The following is a 22368-nucleotide window of genomic DNA, read 5'->3' as shown; positions in this document are numbered from 1 at the left end:
CTTCTCTACAGCCAGAACTTCCGTGTCGGTGGATTTTATTACGTGGTCGGTCTCACTCAGTGCGTGCTCTGCCACGGCCGATTTCTCCACCTGCCCCAACCTGCACTGTCGCTTATGTTCTTTGATCCTGGTGTTGATTGATCGTCCAGTCATTCCGACATTAACTTTTCCGCATGTGCATGGTGTACGGTATATTCCCGACATTGCAAGTGGGTCCCTTTTCTCCTTTGCCGATCTAAGACACTCTTTGATCTTCCTTGTCGGTTTGAAAATCGTCTTTACGCCATGTTTGCGCAATATACGGCCGATTCTGTCCGTGACTCTGGGAATATATGGCAGAAAGACCGTACTCGACATTTATTTTTCTGAAAGGGCGGAAGAAATACGCACTGAAACAGTCAGGATACTGCGCCAAGCAAAACCACCAGCTTGCAAGAAGAGGTACAAGCCATTAAGAATCTCAACACCGACAAGAGTATACTGGTACTGTCTGCCGATAAGGGGAATGCGCCGGCCGGGGTGGCCGAGCGGTTCTAGGCGCTACAGTCTGGAACCACGCGACCGCTACGGCCGCAGGTTCGAATCCTGCCTCGTGCATGGATGTGTGTGATGTCCTTAGGTTAGTTAGTTCTAAGTTCTAGGGGACTGATGACCTTAGAAGTTAAGTCCCATAGTGTTCAGAGCAATTTGAACCATTTTTTGAAGGGGGATGCGACCGTCGTAATGAATGCCGAAGATTGTGAGCAAAAGATGCGAGACCTATTAGATCCGACGATGTACCGAAAACTAAGCACAGTACTGGCTTCCAGTACTGCAGCGAACAGCCGTCGTACGTAGCAAGAGGAAAACCGCACCGGAAACGAGCGAGGAGAAGCCCTCGGACGTCGGCGCGCCAGGTACATATAGTCTGCGGCCGCGAGCTCGGTTCCAGTTCACCACCGGCAATGAAGTGTGAAGCTTTGACAATGCCAGCCACTCGTACTGGCGAAACGTCAGTAAAATCATTAGACGAACGTCGGCCGAAGAACCCGAGACAGAAGCCAATAGGCAGTTTGTCAACAAGTGGCCACGAAATCTTAACAATTTTGTTTTCCCATTTTCTACGATAAAGCAATATTTCGGAGCAATGCAAATTTTACAAATAAAAATTACTTGCTCTTTAAAAAAGATTTGTTTAAAAACTAAAAATTGTTGCACTGACGCTATTGCAAATTGGCATTTCGGCTTTTTAAGCAGGTTATTAGTAAAACATAAAAACATCTGTTATAGCCGAGACCAAACATATACCAAAAAGTACCGGTTATTCAGAACTAAAATGCTGGTATGGGTTGGTTTTTTCCATCCGTACTGGGCGAGCCGAATCCGGCACCGTGCGCCACTTCAGTTGCGATTTCGCTGCACACCTAAAGCTGCAGCACTAAAAGTGCCCGAAGTATGTTTGTCGGTTATTCATTAAGTGAGAGAGTGTGTATGTTTGTATTCGGCAGGTGGATCTTCGAGTCGGGCCACCTGGCACCCGGCTACGACGTGTTCCGCTGCGTGGTGAACATCCCGGAGGACGTGGAGCGCGTGGGCGAACCGGCCGAGGGCGAGCAGCTGGCGGTGATGGCGGCGGGCCAGCTGGGCCGCGTCTACGGCGCCGCCACGCTCGTCGGCAAGGACGAGATGAACGGCCGCGTCAACCCGGCGCTCGAGCCCGACGACGACGTCTCGCCCGCCGAGGTGCGCCGCCGACCCTCCGCCGCGTGCTCCTTCTCGCTGGAGCTGCTCTTTCTGCACTACGAACTGCCCATCCCAGAGCCCGCCCCCGCCCCCGTACCTGTCCTCGAGTACGCCCCCGCACCCGCCACCGCACCGACGTCCGCTCCCACAGCCACATCCGGCCCCACTCTGTCCCGATACCTCAGCGTATGCTCGTCGGCCCTGCAGCAGGTGCTGCGCGCAGTCGTCGACTGCGTCTCCTCGCTACTCAGATACCTGTCGGCGCTCTTCTAGCCCACCCTACTCCTCGCGTTTGTTTCGCTACTACGTGTTCGTAGGATCGGCAGGCTCTTACACAGGTTTCCAGAGTATCGCTATTCATCGAAAGGTCTTACGCACACTCGAACAACGTCAGTGTGTCCAGCATTTCTGATAAGTAGGGAGCAATGACGCACATCACTATTAATAAAGACATTCTAAATCTACTTCACAACGATTAAGTTCCTCCAGACTCTTTGCCTATCGTGACCCTCCAGATAAAGGTTTGAAAACTGGCTTCCTGTATAAAAATTTTAAGGGTACAAATACACTACAGGAAAAAAATTGTTAGTTAGGGGGTTGCATTTCCATGCCTCTTTCACTTGGTCGGTCAATACTGGAACGGTTAATGCTGGTTGTGAATAACACTGGAGTTGTCTTCGGATGATGTCCCGTACATGCTCGATTGGAGACAGATCTCGTGATCGAGCAGACCAGGGCGAAAGATCGACACTCCACAGAGAATGTTGTTTTACAACAGCAGTACGTAGGAACGCGTCATCCTGTTGGAAAACACTGTCTGCATTGCTGTTTAACAGTGGCAACACAACAGGTCGAATCACCAGACTGACATTCAAATTTGCTGTCTGGGTGTGTGGGATAGCCACAAGAGTGCTCCTCCTGCCATACGAAATCTCACCCCAGATCATAAACCCAGGTGTAAGTACAGTGTGTCTAGGCCGCAGACACATTGGTTGCAGGTGCTCATATGATCTCCTACTACTGACACACGGCCATCACTGGCGCCGAGGCACAACCGACTTCATCAGGAAACACACCAGACCTCTATTCTTCTCTCCAATGAGCTCTCGCTTAATACCTATTATATGGCAAATACCAATGGTTTGGGGGTCAATAGAATGCACGCTACAGGGTGTCTCGCTCGGAGCTGTCCTTGAGGTAACTGATGTGTGACAGGTAGATGTTTCTCTGTGATACCAACTGCTGCCCGAATTGCTGCAGGAGATACAATACGAGGCCTCACAGCTATATGGTGAACACGACTGTCTACCCTCTCGGTAGCGCCTCGTTGCAACAAGGAGTCTGGTATTCTCGCCATCGTTCTTCCCGTGTCCACTGCTGTCAGCACACATGTACTGTGGCTACTGTCCTGCCAAGTTTTTCGGCAATATTTCAGAAGGAACATTCAGTATTTCGTGGCCTTATTACACTACCTAGTTCAAACTCAGTGAGCTGCTGATAATGGAATCTTCGATGAATTAAAGGAATTCCTGACTAACATCAACTCACTACGTCCGATCTGAAAGGTAACTAATTCTCACGACTGCTACAGAACGTATTTAGAGCAAACGTGATTTGCATCCTTATAGACGCTATTAGCGTCGCTGTTTTGGAGGGAAATCTGAACAGACGTCATCTTTTGGACGTCTAGACACGTGTACCAATTTTCTTTTATGTCGCACAACTCCTTCTTGGTGCAATTACTTTTTTTCGTCAATATACGCATCGTTTCGCGGCCGGTATCAGTCTCATTAAAATCCTATCTGTGCTGCCGCATCATCTCATGAGATGCTAAAAGTACTGAAATAACCAATATAACGGCCGAGTTTCTGCAGTTGAGTCAGTGCATAGAGACTACACCCTGAAGATGGCCTCTGCAACTTGACATAAACGTAAGTTATTTTAGTATTTTAGCATCTTACGTACAGGATGTCCATAAGATCCATGTAGAAATCAAATCAAAAGATCGTATGAGACGTAGGTATAAAGTAAAACTATTCACAATCATTTCATGTAGACATTTCCTAGGTAGTTAAGGTTTTATCTGATCCGGTCCAAAATCGCAGTAGCAAGTAGCAATAGCAGTAGCAAGCTCCAAGCCGTTTCGCTTCAGTGCTTGCATAATTCAAACTTCGTATGCGTTCAAGTGAAGTCATTTATTCTGCAGTTTGTGAACTGTACTATTGAGTGGGCGATACTTAGCTCTCGTGATGTTCAGCGATCTGTCTTCGGACGCTCTCTCTGAACCTCTCTTTCCGACATAACCAGAATGTCCGTCTACACTCATTCATCACATCAACCCAGTTCATCTTAACGTCTGCTGATTTCACTTGAAATTCACGTTGGAAATTTCTTTCCACAGCAATGGAAGATTTAGTTTTTGCACACCACACCACAGACTGGGCTCTCTGTTGAGCCGTAGTCATTTCTGGTAATTAATTAACTTCTGAAATAAAAGAGAAGGAATTAATTAGACATAAATCGAAACAAAGATTTTTGAGCTGCTATCTGTATCTCATAGTTTTGCTTTAATTCCATTTGGGAATCAGGAACGTTTCGTGTACACTCCATGTATCTCACACTGTGGTACAGCATACACCCAGATAGTTCTTAACTCAATTTTATAGGTAGAATCATGATTCATGACCGACAGTCAGAAAAGACAAGGCGTTTCATGAGGAATCATGGAGTGATGGACAATTCCGAAGCTCAGCGACACCTTGATGCCATTTGAGAGGTGCAGGCTACGTGCCACCACCGGGTTTCATCGTTAGCTTTCTCTCATAATCATACTGCTCAAACATGACCACACATTATAAACACGCCCACTACATTCACCCACACTCAACGGATACATCTAACACAACTCGTATACACCACATGGAAAGGGGCTATTGTGCCTGGACGAAGATAAAAAGGAGAAAAATTGCAATAGAAATGAAATAAAAAGGAATACTTCATACAGCTGTAAAATGTCATAGAGATCTCCGAATGAGAACAAGACTAGTAAACGTAGGTTATCTGTGACGCTGCCTACTGTAATTATATGCTTATGCTATTACCCATATTGTACGGAAAATGGCCATTTGTTATAATGAGGAAGTTAAAAAGCAATTAATAGTCACGGGTGACATTCATAACAACCAGAGCTGGAGAAGACTAAGAAAAGTCGTAATTATCATCAGTTTCATTTTCCGGAGTTGGAAACTTGGGAAACTACAAGAAATAGGCCTCTCGCGGACGACGAAACCCGTATATTCCTAATTGGATAAACGCTGAGAAATATGTTGTACGTAAAAAAACTTTTATTTCAGAAAAATACGCGGCATACGTTGAATGCATTGTGTATAATAATGAAATACTTAATACATCTTAAACAGTCACTGCCGGGAATGATATTCATTTCTTGACTATGACTTATGTCAATTTTATAACTACGTATTCGAATAAACCGTCGAATTAGAGGGTCACTATGGTTTTTATATTTATCAAGATTTTAGAGACTCTCAAAAAAGTAATTTCATAATTTTTTATTTTTTAAAATCCACGTTACACGCAGAAATATATAACAAAATATTGCGTTATAATGATATAAGAGGATATAATTTCAAAATTCTTACTAACAGGAAAGAAATAGGCCTCATTCGTCAACACAAAATATTTATCGTCAGAGGTTACACAAGAAATATATGAGAAAGTTGAAAATTTAGATTAACATCTAAGAGGGGATGAAAGTTTGTTATTTATTACAAAATGGAATGTGTTTGCTGATGATGTGATAACTAAATAATTTTGATAGGGGAAGGACTTGAAATGACATGAAAGTTTGAAATTTTCCTGCTATTTTTATACTATACAAACACGTAACTTATAAATCACAAGAGACAAAGACAAACTCCAAAACGAGAAGCAACGGAGAAAATGCTTTATGAAGGTCAAAGAAGCATAAAAAGGATTGCAAATACATGCGAATGCCTATACGATTTAGGATCATACTCTAATCGTGATGAAACGCACTTCGACACACGAAGTGGCAGACAAAGCAATCAGGATGTTTGTCAGTCGCGAATTACGAAATGATGAGATAAATTCTAAATGTATAGAAATGCCTAAGATAATAATATTTTACTAGATTTGATATAAGTGCCTTAACCTGAGTAAAATGTTTTGTAGTAGACTATTTTCCTATTGTAGCATCCCACAGTGGCCTAACTGAGAGACCTGAACACACTCTTCACATCCTGCCAAATGAGAATTCCTGACCCACCTGAAGAATATAACGTGATATTGTTCTTCCTATTATCGATACGTTGACTATTGGAAGTAAAGAATATTTTCTTCTAATATGTGTTTCATTACTGGCTTCCTCCCTGTTGTCCCAAACAACGAATTATTTATACAATTTTAATCTCCATCACCGTAAAGAGAATAAGCAACTGACGGCAAGTGCTGAAAAGATGAGTATATCGACTTGTGAGCACAATTCGTCCACTTCAGTTTCGCTACCTTTAACTAAATTGATTGAAGCGCAGAAAATCTAATATTTGCGGTCTAAAATCACAGACTTGATCAGAGAGTGTTAGAAATCCTACATACGAGCGGAAGGTCTTTCCTAGGGAAGATTTTGCAATGTTCTCCTATAACTATGCAAGGGCAAACACGAATCTGACCCATTATTCTGGTAAACTTCTCTCTTGCAGTGTGAAAATAAAGAAATAGCTAAAAAAATATATATTAAATCTGAAGCATAATACTGTAAGACTGTGTCAGAAAGCGATAAGTTAAACTGCCATTTAATGTATAGAAACGATGAAGGGAGCTGTTTACGAGAAAGGTCACAGGGCGAAGTGTCTTGAGACTCGACATGTACACACCGTATGATAATCAACGGCGTAAACGCATACGGTTGAATGTACATAATACCAGAAGGAAGTCGCAGTAAAGATAGGTCAACAAAAAGACTTTCTAAACGCGGAAGTAATTATTGACACTTGCAATGAGAAATCCGTTATGTTCGTAAGTAGTTAAACTGAACAGGTAAACGACAGTTATTGAAAAGCTCTTGTCTTTACAGAACAAGAGAAAAGTATGTAGCCAGCTAAAACTTCACCAGTAAAAGACATACTAAAGTAAATAATTTAATAATGTGAGTATAAACGTTAATTACCAATAGATGTATATTTGTAAATTAGTATAGTAGAACAAAACATTAATTAAAGAAAATCATTTAAGAGTCTCCAATACAGCTGAAATGCCAACACATTTCCACATGTTTAATAGGATTATGAACTGGTTATGCAATCTGAAATACGATTTTGCACGTTAGAAAGGCCAGTGATTCGAAATGTTCTGTTACCGAAGAATACAGTCAGAAAAAGTACGAAATGAAGAGGTACAAGGAACAGATAAGGAAAGAAAGTCTAAGGGAAATCTGCACTAGATGAAGAGACAGTCTTGTGGAATGTGTGTAAGGAAATCTATAACTTCGAAACGAACAGTAGATGGAAGAAGTGTAGTACCATACTTATGATTAAAGTGCGTGAAACAGATTGTCAAGGATGATGCAGAGGCAGAGATGTAAATCAGAATAAGAAAGGATCATTTTGCTTTTTCCGAAGTAGGAACAAGAAATAAGAATATGCTACATAAGAAAATTTCAGTGGAAGTCGAAACAACGAAACTGTAAAATTTCAGCTTGACAATGAAAAATTTTTACTCTCAGAAAACAGGACATTATTTCAGGAATGATCGGCACAGGAGAAAATGATTGTTACTGTAATATTGCTTCAGAATTATAATGGCCATATTTGTCTTTATAGCAACCATTTGCTTTCTCAAAGAATGTTAATTTAAGCCCAAAACATTGTTATTAAATTATTACACCTGGAAGTATAATGAGAGTAAAATATTACTAGAAAAGTCTCTCACGAGGAAAGTCAGCTATCGGTGAAAACTCAATTTTCAGGTACAGATTGGATAAACAATGTAAAAAATAGTTGCCAACTGCGTTTAATCAATCCTGCTAGGGAAGTAGTGCAATCCTGATCAAGCATTTTGCTCTTGGAGTATGTTTTATTACGGACCAGAGCTACACGAAAATCACCTATTTTACATGTACACGAACCAACGAGAAAAAATAACAAATTAGAGAGATTTACATGCTTATTTGCGTATGCATAGAGCATTTCATCCAACGTTAGCGTCTGTAAGAACTGTGTTAATTTTTCTGTGACAAGAAAGTGGTCCAGTCATAGACTGTTCGATCCCAAAAGTCGTATCTGCTTGTGCTACCGAAAATAAACTGAATATCATACTGTAAAAAAATACCGTGGTCACTAAAAAAAAAGGACTATTGTACATTTGCGCCAGAGTAATAGATCTATATGAGACAAGTTACGTGATATACTTCTTTTGTATATGTGACATGAAATTATGGAGTAAAAATACTCTGAATATGGAGACTTTTACAATGTTGGTGCAGCTGTTGGAACAATACGTCATCTGGAAGAATATTCCAGTTAATAGTCTCGGCCGAGAACGGCGTAAACATCACACCTGACTCGCCTTTTCGACCCGAACTACCGTAAAAAGTGACGCATCATTCAACTGCCGTAACAACAGTAAAACAATTTCCGTATTCAATGTATTTTTACTCCATGATTCTTTTCAGATATATGAAATAGTTATATCACTAAATCTCTCTCATACGGATCAGCTATTCTGGCACAAAAAACGCAGTACCATTATAAATGCTACAGATCATTGTATTTTTTTTTAAAAAAAACCCATTTAAGTGATTTTTGGTAGCACAAGAAGATAGGGCTTCTGTAATCAATCAATCTTGGGCTGAATTATTATCTTGTTGCATTAAAATTAGCATAGTGCTTGCAGATTCCAGTTAGATGGGACACTGCGTACATGTAAGATATTAAACACATCAACAGCGTGCTGCAAAGTGCATTGCACTGAAAGGGGGCAAATAGCTTGATGGAAGAATGTTAGAGTTCTCAGTGTGTAATGCTGGCACAGATCAGCAGAAAAGTCTTCCGAGCACGAGTTACGTTTTTACAAGATTCAGGTAGAAGTCAAGAGCAACACCAGCACTGCCTATTCTACGAGATACTGACAGTATAGCGATTAATAACCCAGAGATATCGCTGAGTTGTGGAAAAACATGAGGAAGCGCTTAGGATGTAAAGTGAAATTCAGTAAACTATCTCCACGTGATGAAACCACTTACTCAGTCAGTTACCCTAGATGTGCTCAGAGTGGTGAAAAAGTTTAAAAATTTGCGTGTTTACAAGTTTATCGCTTCTGTATTAACAGAAGTAAGTCTACAGCTGTCCATGAGCTCATCTAACTCATTCTTCATTCCGTTCCATGCGGCGCTGAATAATCACCTCTCGAACGTAACTGCTGCGGGATACAGTAGACTGACATTACATTAGAACTGGTTTTCACCGCTGAAGCTTTTTCGGACGCTCAACGTCTTCTTGACAGGTTTATTCAAGTGCTTCAAATTATTGACTTATAGGGTATTTTCCCAACAGTGTCAGCATACCACAATTCTTTTTACAATTACAAATGGTTATGGTCAAGTTTCTACTTCTCTTTCTACAAATGCAACGCATAGATTTTCTTGTGCTGTTCTTTCCGAACAATTTTCCTAGGTGGAGGTGCATTTTTAATGTTCTCGTCTTCATCACTAATTTGCCACATTTTCGTACGTATTTTCAGTAGTTTACATCGTTTCACAGCTGGTTTATTAAAGTCTTTCTTTCACACAAATCTATGATGGTTACTAGCGGCTCTTCCTAAGGAACTGTTCCGAACTTTACGATTCACGTGAATAAAAACTTCTAATTTCGGCAGCACGGAACTTGTCAAATAATTTTTTAAGCCATCAGAAAAAACAACCTAATATTCCGTTTATATGAAGCGCAAAAACCTTGAAAAATTGAACAACATTCTCAGAAGTCCCGAGGAACAACGGCGTCGAAAATTCTGGCTGGTCTCCAAAGAAATCGCCATATCCACAAGGATCTAGTGGTTTACATGTACTTTCATGGACTTACAACCAAATCCTATCCAAAAAGCTTCCTTCGCTTTCACCGATGCAGTCAGCCAGAAACTAATTGCAGTTGTTTTCGTATAAAAATGTCAGTCGATACGACAGTAAGAGAATACAACCAATGGAAGATCAGGACAGGTATTACCTGTACGAGAGAGAAACCGTAAATAGCTTACTAGAAGCAGAAAAGATAATATTTGGCTATGCCGGACTGTGTTTTTTCTATGCGAGAAAAGAATGCACGCCATTGTTTCTCGTATACCGTCCCATTTTAAGGTGTGGTTTGGCTGTAATAACATCTCCTCCGTTCATAAAAAGCATCTCCTCCGTTCATAAAAGTTTCTTCAAATTTTCTTCTTTCTTAATATTCTATTGTTGTAGCTGATTGCGTGGGATAGTTATCTGTTAAGAAAAGATTAATTTTCGGAGACCAATCGGTGTAATTTTTGCCTTGCGTGAATGTTATTATTGGTAAATTTCAAAGTGTTTTAGCAAGTGTTATGCAGAGTTTATCATGGTGTAGTATAACGACACGTTGGCTTCATAGGATGAGAGTTCCACTTGCGGTGTTATGTTGTCTGTGGTTGATGAGTGGGTTTAATTTGCTGACAATTAAGCTGGAGGAAAATGGACTAACCGAGCGAGGTGGCGCAGTGGTTAGACAGTGGACTCGCATTCGGGAGGACGGCGGTTCAATCCCGTGTCCGGCCATCCTGATTTAGGTTTTCCGTGATTTCCCTAAATCGCTCCAGGCAAATGCCGGGATGGTTCCTTTCAAAGGGCACGGCCGACTTCCTTCACCGTCCTTCCCTAATCCGATGAGACCGCTGACCTCGCTGTCTGGTCTCCTTCCCAAAAACAACCAACCAACCAAAATGGACTTCGTATGCAACCTGGTTTACAACAGGTGGAACGTACGCTGCCCAAACATCAGTTAACAACAGACATTAGTTACATCACGTTCACTGTGTTACATAGTCAGCTTATTTATCTGCCTGAGAAATGCAGCATAATATTAATTCGTGCATTTCTTATTAACATCTCGCCAATACGATCGGCGTCGGTCACTCGGTTCAAAGACATTTCTGCTCATAATCCAGTGTTCTTCTACTTTGGCAAAACACCGCCTTTCTGTTCTCTGTGTTGCTCTTATGATTTCGACTCGTGTTTTATTCAGGACGAGGAATAACACCCGGAAAACTTTAAGATTTTCAGGGTACTTTTATTAAAAAGATCTGTCTCACGATTTACGTGTTACTGACAAACGTAGTCAATAACAATACAGAACCCACAACAGTGATATTTCTGTTCGTAAGAAACGAATGAAAGTTGTGACCTCTGTCTTAAAGTTCGTTAGTCGTAGCATTACGGAACAACAGTAAACCTAGTTTCAGATCAAGGGGAAATCGAAATCACTTTCTCTGGTCAATAAACAAAACTGTAGACATAAAAGGCGACCGACGGATACACTCATTTCCTTCTCTGAATTCCTAAATTAATGGTCGTTGAATCTAGCACCTGCACACAACAAAAACACCGCCACAGTGAGAGCAACAGCTTAGAAATGCATTATATTTATTATTTGTGGTTTAGCTAATCATGGAAATTTGTAGAACAGTAAGCGATCTTGATATCTAAGTCAAGACTGCGAGTAACAGGTATAAAGCTCAAATGAAATTTTATAATAACGCTAACACTGCGGGGGGAATAACAAGATTATTTGGAAGACTATGTGGAGGAAACAAAATAAGATCTCCTCATCTGGCCAGTCCGTAAATTCAAAGTGAGGGAGACAAAAGGATGTCACAAATTATAACCAGTCAAGCGACATAAGTTACGTGGAGCGAGCTATCACAAGTGCGGAACTTACATTTCTTCAAACATTAGCTAGTGTGCACCGATCGGCACGTCGGCCGCCGGGAGACGAATAGCCCAGAATCTTAATTCAAAACTTCCAACCCTTCACTGTAAAAATAGCTTGCCATGGAGAGGACCACTAAACGTTGTTGCGAATGTGACGAAAGAAAATACCGCTTATTTTATGAAAAATAAAACCGAAAATACTAGGGAAACACAGCTGAAACTTCCCACTCTTTGTATACAAAACGTATATTAACAAATACGAGGTTGGGGGAGTGTCTCATCGATTGGTCAGCCTCTTCGCACGAAGCACAACGGCGGAGGCGACTCATTCAATTGGGTAGACCAAAATTTTGGAGCGCAAGCAGCCAACATTCCACACTGGTCGGTCACCGTCACTGTTTCCCATCCTTTGATGTACATACAAAAATGGCAAAAGCGTCATACTCAGTTGTTCTCTTGGCATGGCAATGTTTGCCCTCAGCGAGCACGAAACAGGCCACCCCAAGCATGCTCCCCCTCTTAATCTGACTAACTGACTGTCTCCTGCAGACAAACAGAAACTTGGGTAAATAGCTACATGCTTTTCAATGGAACTGCCTCTACATTAGCCTCTTATGTTTTACAGGAACGTCAGGGAAAAAACTGTACAGTGAGGCGGATATTTGTACTATACACATGGATAAGAGTTCTGTGTCTTAAATACGCTACCATTTCTCCCTGTGAGAAAATCTTCGTCTTGAATGACCGAGGTTACTTCATGTGTACTTTTTAATTGTAGTTGTGTGACATGACTGCCCTGTATAGTTATCCGATATTGCTTCATTTTCTGCCACTATTTCACGGTTACTTTATTGAATGTACTGTAAATGTGTGCCAGATAGGAAAGTCTGCGTTTTTCTTGCTGGGAAGTTGAACTCCGGGTGTACTCTAAGGTTCCACACACGCCTTGCGACGACACCTCGAGAACTAGTGCAAGGCCATGAGTGTTGCTTGCAGCAGCGGAAGGCGCCCCTACAGTAGTGCCTCCAACAATACTGGACATAAGAATGGTATTTTATCGTCATTTCAAGTGAGTCCCGGTTCTTCTAAAGTAGTCGGATGGAAATATCCATGTGTGGATGCTCCGAGGAAGACGTACGTTGCCGGCTTGCATTCACCAATTTCATTCGAGCCCAGCAGCTTGCGTAATAGTACGGTGTGGCACTGCGTACAAAGCACAGTCATCTGTGGGTTAACGTTTTTGGGAGCAGCCTAGCTTAGAGATCCGTAAGATTGTCTTGCAAAAAGACGAGAGCACATGTTTCCCGTTCTGTCCTGACCCATGTTGATGCAAGGAGCATTCTACTGTTGTCAAGGCTACCAGCTTCTAAAGATCTCTTAACCACTGAAAGTAGGTAGTTACGGATTCATCTACATCCACATCGACAAACGTTTTCCGCAAGCAACGATACGATGCATGGCGGAGCGTACCTCCTACCACTACTACTCCTGTTTACAATATAATAAAAATATATATAATAAATGATTGGATATATGGAAATAATGAGATTAATGTTTCGGCGCTCGGACAAGCACAAGAAGTTGGGCTATGGCTGTAAATGGGTTCATATTCGTTCATATTAGTTCTGCATGGACGAAATAGTCTTTCTCGTGCTGTAGATTTATGCTTACCAATTAATAATACTATGTCCGATCGTCGTATTCATCAACAAAATCTTGACCGTGTTCATCATTCCTTTTGTTTCCGGATCTTCGTATTAGCTCCGAAGTACACAGGTGGGTTTCTTGAATTCTTCTATATTACAATACTATTTGGAATAATAAGTCAATTTTTCACTAATGAAATACCAATGTATGATTTTTTCTACACAAATCAAAAACACAGACTTTTTTACTTATTCTCTCAACCCAAAATGGCTACCACTGATTACGCTCTAAAATAACGTGCGTCTACCTTCGTTCATTAGCAGGGAGCGAGTCCTGCCTCTTACCGAGGAACAGGGAAAACATCTTATGTTTTTTAATATTTGAAAATAACAAATACATGACGGTAGGCGCAGGCTCTACGCTGGGTTACAGCTTCACCTTTTCTCTTTGGTTTTAAAGGAAACGAAAACATAAAAGCAAGAAATGCAAAAGGTACATCACATGTTCCACTCTCAAATCGACGAAGGAAAAAAGACTTGTCCTTTTGAGTCCACATGGTCTCTAACTTCTCTCGTCATGTCTTCGCGGTTCCTGCTCAAAATGTACGTTGACAGATGCAGAAACGTTTTGTAGTCATCCGCATATGCAGATTCTGTGAAGTTTCCCAATAATAGTTTACAACATTAGATGCCACGATTGCTTGATGCGAAAGAGTGTATTTCGCGAACAGTTTCGATAGTAACTAGGTGTCATCCGCAGATTCTCAGATCTACATGTTATGGGTAGAATGACGTTAATGTAGTGATCTGCATGACCGAAGAACAGTTACACGTAAGGAACAATATTATCTGAACAATAAAAAGTACATACCTCCCAGAAATATAATTACACATCAGTCTCATCAACATAATGGGGCCGCGCTCCAGTTATGATAATACAGCTCCACACTCGATTGCTAAGTATCTAAAACTTGCAAAATAAAGTGTCCATAGCATAAATAAGGAGAACAGGAGCAAAAAAGATACATCAGTAAGATTATGCATCGACGACATCAGACTGAACCGATGCGTTTTAGAGCCCATGTTAAGTGGTTTCAAGCTTGATCGCCATGGGTTCTTAACGTGGGATCTAAATCAATCTTACTCGGTTGTAGTTTACTGATATATCTGTTTTTGCTCCTATATTCCTTATTGGTGCATGAATATTTCATTTAGCAAGTTTTATATATTTGACAAACCAATGTGGAGCTGTATTATTATAATTGGAGCGCTTCCTCAGTATGTCGACGAGAATGATGTGTAATTGTATTTCTAGAAGATATGTAATGTTTATTTTTCAGATAATTTTGTACCATGTGTATAATTACTGTGTGATCAAGCAGATCACTACATTAATGACATTCTATCCGTATATTGTAGATATGAGAATCGGAGGATGACACCTAGTTACTTTCGAAACTGGTCATGAAATAAACTGTTTCACATCGGATTTTGCCTTACACATTGTAAACTGCAACATTAGATCGCCTGAACAACACGTGTAAACAATGTTCCTCAATAGTGTTTCGAGAAATGAACGACGTCTCCCATTAATGGATTCTCACTTGAGTTCACGAACCATCTCCGTAATAGTCGCCTGTTGATGAACCAACGGGTTATAAATTTGGCAGCGCGTTATATGTCTCCCTCTAATGCTAGCTGCTGAGGATTCACTCGAGCAGCACTCAAGAATGGATCGCGCTAGTGTTGTACATATGGTATCCTTTAAAGATGAGCTTTATTTTCCTAAAATTCTCCCAATTAATCGAAGACACCAATTTGCCTTCCCTCACTACCGACCTCATGTGCTCGTTCCTTTTCATATAGCTTTTCAAATTTTCGCCTAGATATTTAATCCATGTGACAATGTTAAGCAGCTCATCACTAATACTATATTCTAACATTACAATACTTTTTCCTAAGCGTCTGTATTAACCTACATTAATCGCTGCCGGGGGAGTGGTATGCCACCACTCGCCAGCCACAAAGGTTGATGACCTCTTGCATAAGAACTGAAGAAGCATGCAATGATGCACTCGTATTTGGCATCATACTTTAATTCTGTTTGGTGCGTATGCAGGATAGCACAATTGTCGCAGCCCAACGTCGCAGATCTGTCTACCACATTTCGCATCCTGTGTTCCCTTAAACCACCTACAGGTTTAATCACCTATTGCTCCTACTGTACTCGATACACATAATATGTAAATTTTCTTTATGTGGTGTCTTTTTTCCTGTGTTACAACTGTAATGACCAGCAGGCTATACTACTGCATGAATGCAACAAATGAGCTAGCTTCCTGATATTTGTACCTGACGATTAATTCTGCTTCATTGTAAACCACGTTTCCTTTCTTTTCACTGGAGCTTAGCAGGCCGAGAGCGCCTGACGGAATTGGTATGTTGGCAGGTGGAGCGACTGCGGGCAGCCGTCGGCAGCGGGGGCGGAGGCGGCGTGGGCGCTGGGGCGCCCGACACAACCAAACAGCGCCAGACCACACTGTAAGGGGGCGGAACTCCGCGGGTGGCGCTCTGGGGGCGGAGCTCTGGAGGCGGCCGACGCTGCGCGGCGCGCTGGCGGCTGAGCTGGAGGCACAACACTGCTCTTCCTGTCACTCCCTGCTATATGGGACTACTCACATCAACGCCAGCGTCATCCTTTCGAAGATCTCATATCGCTACACCGAGCAAAACAGCGTTCTATAATCAACTAGAAACTATAACATTTGCTGCAGAAACGTACCCGATCGATGAACTGTCTCTACTTACTGCTGAAACAAGACAGTGACTCATGTCTGGATCCACTCCATATAAGAATACCATCTGACATGAAGTGAAGAGTAACTGTAGCCTTGGAAGTTTCCGTGGTAGCTGTCTGCCTTTTTGGCAGCACAGCTTTTTGCCGAACGAAACAAACGTCTCATTACAATATTATTCGCTTGATAGGCACATATGCTCAGCAACAAGCACCGCTTTTAAGTGTTCCACTTTTCTCTTCACTAGCAGCCCATGTCCCCAGTTCGTCAGTTTTGTCTTGCGACAGTAATCTCACATCATTGTAAGTATTAAGTGGGAATTACATTTGCAAGTACCAGTAGATAACTACCGAACTTTTTTCTATTGTTTACAAGTAGCCTATGAACACGATGTATCTTCCAAATGATTTCTCATTGCAGGTAACTTTTTGAGTGTTCCTGCACTGCGCTGGGCCCCTTTTACTGAATTCCCTGGACCTACCAACCTATTATTAAATCTAATCTACTCGTCCAAAGGCACAACTTTTCCTGTCCTTGCTCTTTATTCATGAGACTGTGATCTTCCTCTTGCGTATTAAGGAAGCTATTATCAATGGCATTTCCTTTCAGCTTTGCTCGTATGAATATTTTTCGTGTTCAGTACTACAATTCTATTTAGTACCAAAACCCAGAGATGTGTGGTAGTTCAAACAGCAAACACAGTGTCACTCAGCACTGAGAAAGTTCTGCTTTGAGAAGCACTCCAGATCGATCATATGTTATTTCTGAAATACTTTGTTTTCTAAATTTTTCCGAAGTTGTACATTGTCAGCAGTATTTGATTCAATTCCAGAAATAGGGCTATCTAGGTTGAAAAGTTTCTCTCCAATATTTATGTGGGAGTTACGATGGATGCATGATAGAGGAGCAAGCGTGTTTCGTTAATCAGAAAGCTATAACGGAAAAGGACACTTGGCGCTTCTCCAAAGGAACTTAAAGTAACTGTGTTCCTTTTGTAGCCTTGAAGAACTGAGGCGTCACTGTCCAGTTTTGTTGGATACGTTAGTTTTACGAAAAATAAGAAGAACTGAATTTTATTAGAAAATGAGAAAACGATATGAATCTATGAACTATTTATTCACATCGTGCAACTAAGCGCAGAATAATTTCAGTAGACGGCAGACTTATAACATTTAAGTTGCTGGGTTAAGTGCCCACTTTCAGTATACCCAATCGGCTATGCCTCCTGAAACACTGTGCCCTGTGCTGCCACACTTCTTTTAGACACTTAACAAGAGCAATATAGAACGTTAAATGTTTACAGAAATCGAGCCAGCATTTTCAATTCGGAACTGTCAGGAAGCGGGTAAGTTTCTGCAGATCTGAAGCACAAAAGCTATCTCCTCCAGACACGCCGCAGCAATGGTTGTCGCAGCCCGTTCTCTGCCTCCGCACTTTGATGGACGCCACCGAATGCTCTTCTGTGCCCTGTTCCAGTAATCCTCTGCTTCACCCCATCCTTTTCCGTTAAGAATGTAATGAACGGCGTTAAGTCTGCTTCACCCTTTCTTGTTTACAGCACAAGGACTAATTGGACGTGTTTCTGGAGAAATGTTAGGACTCAGTCACGTAATGACGTGTAATGTGTACAGTACCCGACAACAGGCTTTACCTGGCTGGTAGCATGTTACATTTACTCTCGTACCAATTATTCCCGATATCTGACAGCCACGAGAATCACTCGTTGTATCCCGTGTCCCATATTTATTGGAGACACCACAACGCCAGAAGCATAGTGCCCCGCGGCTATTCACAACTCCTAGGAAATCTACTGGTGCTGAGAGTAGTTTTTCAGCGTTTATCTGCAGACACCGTCACCATTAGACAAAAGAAGCGCGTAGCGTGTACAGCGCTGTGATGCGTAGTTCGTCGTGTAAGCGCCATCAGTATGATTTTGCAACGACCAATACGACCCACCCTCATACTGGAGCATCAGTATTAGTGTTGTTACAGTAACAACGCGGTGTAGCCGTGTACAACGTATATTTTGTGTGTGATATTACAAAGGAATTATATATATATATAATTGTAGTAGTGAGCTGCACATAGTGGCAGGGACTCTGTGTGCTTTGCGCTGCAGCAGACAGCTAACTACGGGGCAGCGCAGTGTCGTTGACTCAGTCTCCACTTAGTGCAGCCAGCTACCACGTCATGGCACTTGCTTGTGTCACTCGTACAGACTCACCTGCTCTCGGGCTCCAACTACTGAAAGCGGTGCATGGCGTAATTGCTTCGCTGAAAGAAAGAATAACTACTTAGACATCGACTGCTGTTTTACTGTCTCCCGACGATATCTCGAATCAAATAATGTCTCCTCCATGTGGTCCAGTGATTCTCTCTCGTTCCAGTCTTGCTAACAGTCAGACATGAAATTTCTTCGTACCATATTTAACACGTACAGGAAAAGTTCGTTAAAGTGCTGTTGTCAGAATTAAAGGAGGCTACCTTTCAGAAAAATACAGAAATTGCCATGAGACAGTGCCGGGTCTCAGAGTATTAAACTACAATCTCTCTGACTACTTAAACTCCAAGTGCTTCAGTGACTGCCACGCATTAAGAATACATTTTATTTTTAATTGCCGTCTCATCAAAAAATTAGAGCTCTTACCAATTTCCACGGTTATCGGCACAAAGGCGGCCCTACTGTAGCTTTGGATCCGTATGGAGTCATACAATTCACATACGTTCAGCTGTGGAAGTCTGCTTGAAAAGCTGTCCCCTGCCGTTTTTGCTGATGACATAAACGTGAAACTGGTGATAGCTGTAAAACATGTTTATGCTTATAGCTAAGAATGAATTTCTTTTCTTTCTGAGAGGTTCACATCATTTTGGCAATATGAATTCTTCTACTCCTGCTGCCACATGGAGTATGTTAAGAATCCTTTTACCTGTAACGAATGGCTAAATATCGATCGATCATCAAGATCAAGCAACTTTTTGTCAGAAATACACCTCTTATGTCGAATATTCAAATTATAATAATTCATAGTGATGTTATTCAGATGTTGTAAGTTAATTCGTTGCTAAGTATGCTTTCACGTACGGGTCTGACAATTCATAGAGTTATTATTTTGAACATGATAGTTCAACGCTCAGGTAATACTTGAAATGAAGACGTGCTTGAATGAATAACAGACTAAAGAAACGCATAAGAAGTCTTGTCAGGAGTTATAGGTTAATGAAAAGCTTGCTACGATCTCCATAAATAGACACCATAATACTGCAAGCAGAGTAATGATGACAAGCAAAGAATGGAATATGTCAAAGAGATTATTGAAGATGTTATAGTCGGTGCTTAAATATTAAAAGATTAGTATTATATAGGTGGAGTTTGAGGACAGCATCAAACCAGTCAAACATAAAGTTTTTACTATTTTCGTTATCATATTTTAGAAACGTGCTGTTTCTCAACTGAAAAGCTCTATTGCAATTTAAGTAGCTTTCAGGTATAAGATGGACGAAATAAAGCGATAAGAATGTATTCTGTACCTAGTGAGATACTCAGCTGCATGCCCTTGTCACTCTCGTACGCGTAAAGTGAAAATGATAAATCAGTGAAAGTTAACAGTAATTGCTAAGACACAAGAAGAAGAACTTGGAAATGAAGAAACTAATAAATACGTACAAAAAAATCAGGGTCCTTACTATTAGCTGATGTTGCACAACTGTCGCCGAACTGAAAGGTGCAGTAAGGACGGTGTTATAGCGTCCAGGTTTTGTAAACGGTTTCGTCGAGAATTATTCAAAGGCTTGACAACCTCCAAAACGCATTTCCTAATTAACTTTGTCTGTTGTTTCTTGCCACAACTCCCAGCCTGTACAAAACTTTTCTGTCATTTTCTTGACCGATAAACAGCAGTTATGGAGTTCATGACACGACATTCCCGAGAGCAGAGCGGTCGGCTGTGCAGCGTGCAGCCGACAGCTGAGAAATGCTATGCCCGACTGTAGCGCCCCGGAGTCCACGCGTGTCTGCTGCGGCCGGCACTCCACTTGTTAATGTGGATGTTTTATTTTTGTTGTAAACATTGGATGTCTATTCTGAATACTAGGCTGAGTGTTGTTAAAGGCTATAATTAATAATACGAACGTTTATATTTGATTTGCTGTTGTGAATATGGATGTCTTTACGAGCTTCTGTGTATTCTAGAATTATTGTATGTGGAGTAGTTGTTAAAAAAAAAAAAAGAAATTTAATATGGTGTGTCAACTGTATCTATTGCCTGATATAATAATGTTGTCTTGTTAGTTAAAGTGCTCCTTAAGGGAAAAAAATATTTGTACACGTATTAACTGTGCTTCGTGGGCTGCCTTGAAGGATTTCACTGTATCAGATTGCCATTTTTCAAGTGCTACGAAAGGTTCTGAATCGAAAATTATTAACAGAGAATAAAATACACCTCATTAACTTTGATTAAAGGCCCAGACACTTATTAGAACCATTACTCTGTGAAATGCAGTTTTAGAAAGAGACTATCCATTACGGGACATTAGGGTGCAGCATTTCCGGGTCCAAAAATGATGGTGCAGCCCGCGACAGCGACAATCGATTCATACAGCAATATTATCAAATATCACAGGTTATTTAAAAAAGCCCTGACGTTTTACGATCTCTCGATGTGTTTTGTCAATGTTGTTACTCTCCGAGCAATTAAAGTGTGTAGATTTTCACTTGACTGTGGTTCTGTTATAAAGTAAAATAATATATCAGTGTTCAGGTTGAGAGGTTTATAAGAGATAATGCGTATGCCAGATGTTTTGTTGCAGATAGTTTGCCTAAAGACGAATCTGGCTGCGCCAGATGGAGTTTCTGTAAAGAGTTCTCTATTTACTGTTACATGTTATTTCTACTGCAGGCGGTTTGTTGCTGAAGATTTATGAGTTGTTAGAGCTTAGGAGAACATGACTATTTAGACAGAGTGTTGGTTTTGTTAGAGTGCACGAGTGTGTTTGTCTGTTACCGAAGAGCAACGTCTTACGGTACGCACAAGAATTTGGCCTGATACACAGGTGCTGGCAGTCGTAACAAGAAACGTAATTTCCCGGGAATAGCTTGGAGATAGTAATAGCGACAACTTCGTGCATCTAATGTACTTTGAAAGCTGCAGATTGAACGCCTGTGTAGGTTACAGCCACGCGATAATCTCCTTGTGATTAAATGGCTGCCCCTAAGCACATGTTTTACCTTACACTCTGTGTGATGTTACTGCCCTCATAGGCACCTTAGTAATCAAAGCAACAGTACGTGCAAGGAGAACGTCATAACATCATTTTGCCCCTGTAACTGACTGATCACTGCTTGTCATTTCCGTTATTTGCTAGAGCGAAAGTAATGTAGAGAGAGAAACGTCTTATTATTTTGTTATTTTTAGAACACAATGGAAGATAGGATGGACGCAGAACAAATTAAACGACAAAATTTGAGAAACCGTTATGATGCAAAGGAACGGAAGCGTGATAGATATAAGAGCTTGATGTTTGTAAACAGTGGTTTTGCAGTGTCCACTGTCTTAGGACTTTGTAGTACACCAGAATGAAACCTTATGGATATATTCGTAGCTCTGTAACAAGAAATACAGCATAAGGGAACTGTGAGAGGAGACAGCAGTAGCCATATTGCGAGTAGCAGTCGCGGTAGAAGCCTGCCTCATAACTGCAGAATTGAGTCCGGGACTAAAGCAAGCGACATAGGTGTGCAGTAGCTAGCACAACCGCCGCACACGAGCAATTGCACAGGGCAGCTGGTTATCCGCAAACGGCCGATAGGGTTGAGGTGGCGTTCGTAGGTCGTGGCATCCTACTTCACGTTGCGGGATACGTGCTGCCAGGCGTCCAGTAGCAAGTAGGAGGTACAGATATGGCCATAACATGTGCAAGCACCGAATTCTGTTGTTGGTATAATGACATTAGCAGATAATGTGAAATAAGAATTCACCTCTTCTTCCTGTTTTTACTTTTGTGATAGTCTTCTCAAAAAGAATTAAAAAACTGCCCACGTATTCTCGGATACTGTCGTATTATATTAATGTTAAAAAACACAGCATTGTACAAAATATTTATCTTTTTATTTTTCTCATAAAAATGGATGTGTTTATATATAAAAAGTACAAAATACATAAAATAACAGTCATGGCTACACTAACTTTTTTTCTATTTATCGCTCAGTTGTTACTTGGAGAAACGAACAGCTCTT

At 41.2% G+C, this 22368-nt stretch overlaps 1 protein-coding gene across 1 annotated transcript in view; it reads left to right on the top strand.

The window, feature by feature from the left end:
• The window catches only part of LOC126477208 (high-affinity choline transporter 1), a 361021-nt gene extending 338710 nt beyond the window's left edge, over window positions 1–22311 (top strand). Inside the window, exons 12-13 of the mRNA XM_050103600.1 lie at window positions 1488–1722; window positions 15791–22311. Of these exons, the coding sequence (XP_049959557.1) occupies window positions 1488–1722; window positions 15791–15886 (331 nt within the window). The 3' untranslated portion in view covers window positions 15887–22311. The remainder of the gene's footprint in view (window positions 1–1487; window positions 1723–15790) is intronic.
• The last annotated feature ends 57 nt before the right edge of the window (window positions 22312–22368 follow it).

This window comes from Schistocerca serialis, chromosome 1 (genome assembly GCF_023864345.2).
Source record: "Schistocerca serialis cubense isolate TAMUIC-IGC-003099 chromosome 1, iqSchSeri2.2, whole genome shotgun sequence".
Lineage (NCBI taxonomy): Eukaryota > Metazoa > Arthropoda > Insecta > Orthoptera > Acrididae > Schistocerca > Schistocerca serialis.
The sequence above is the reverse complement of the archived record's forward strand: the minus strand, read 5'-3'. Positions and strand labels throughout refer to the sequence as shown.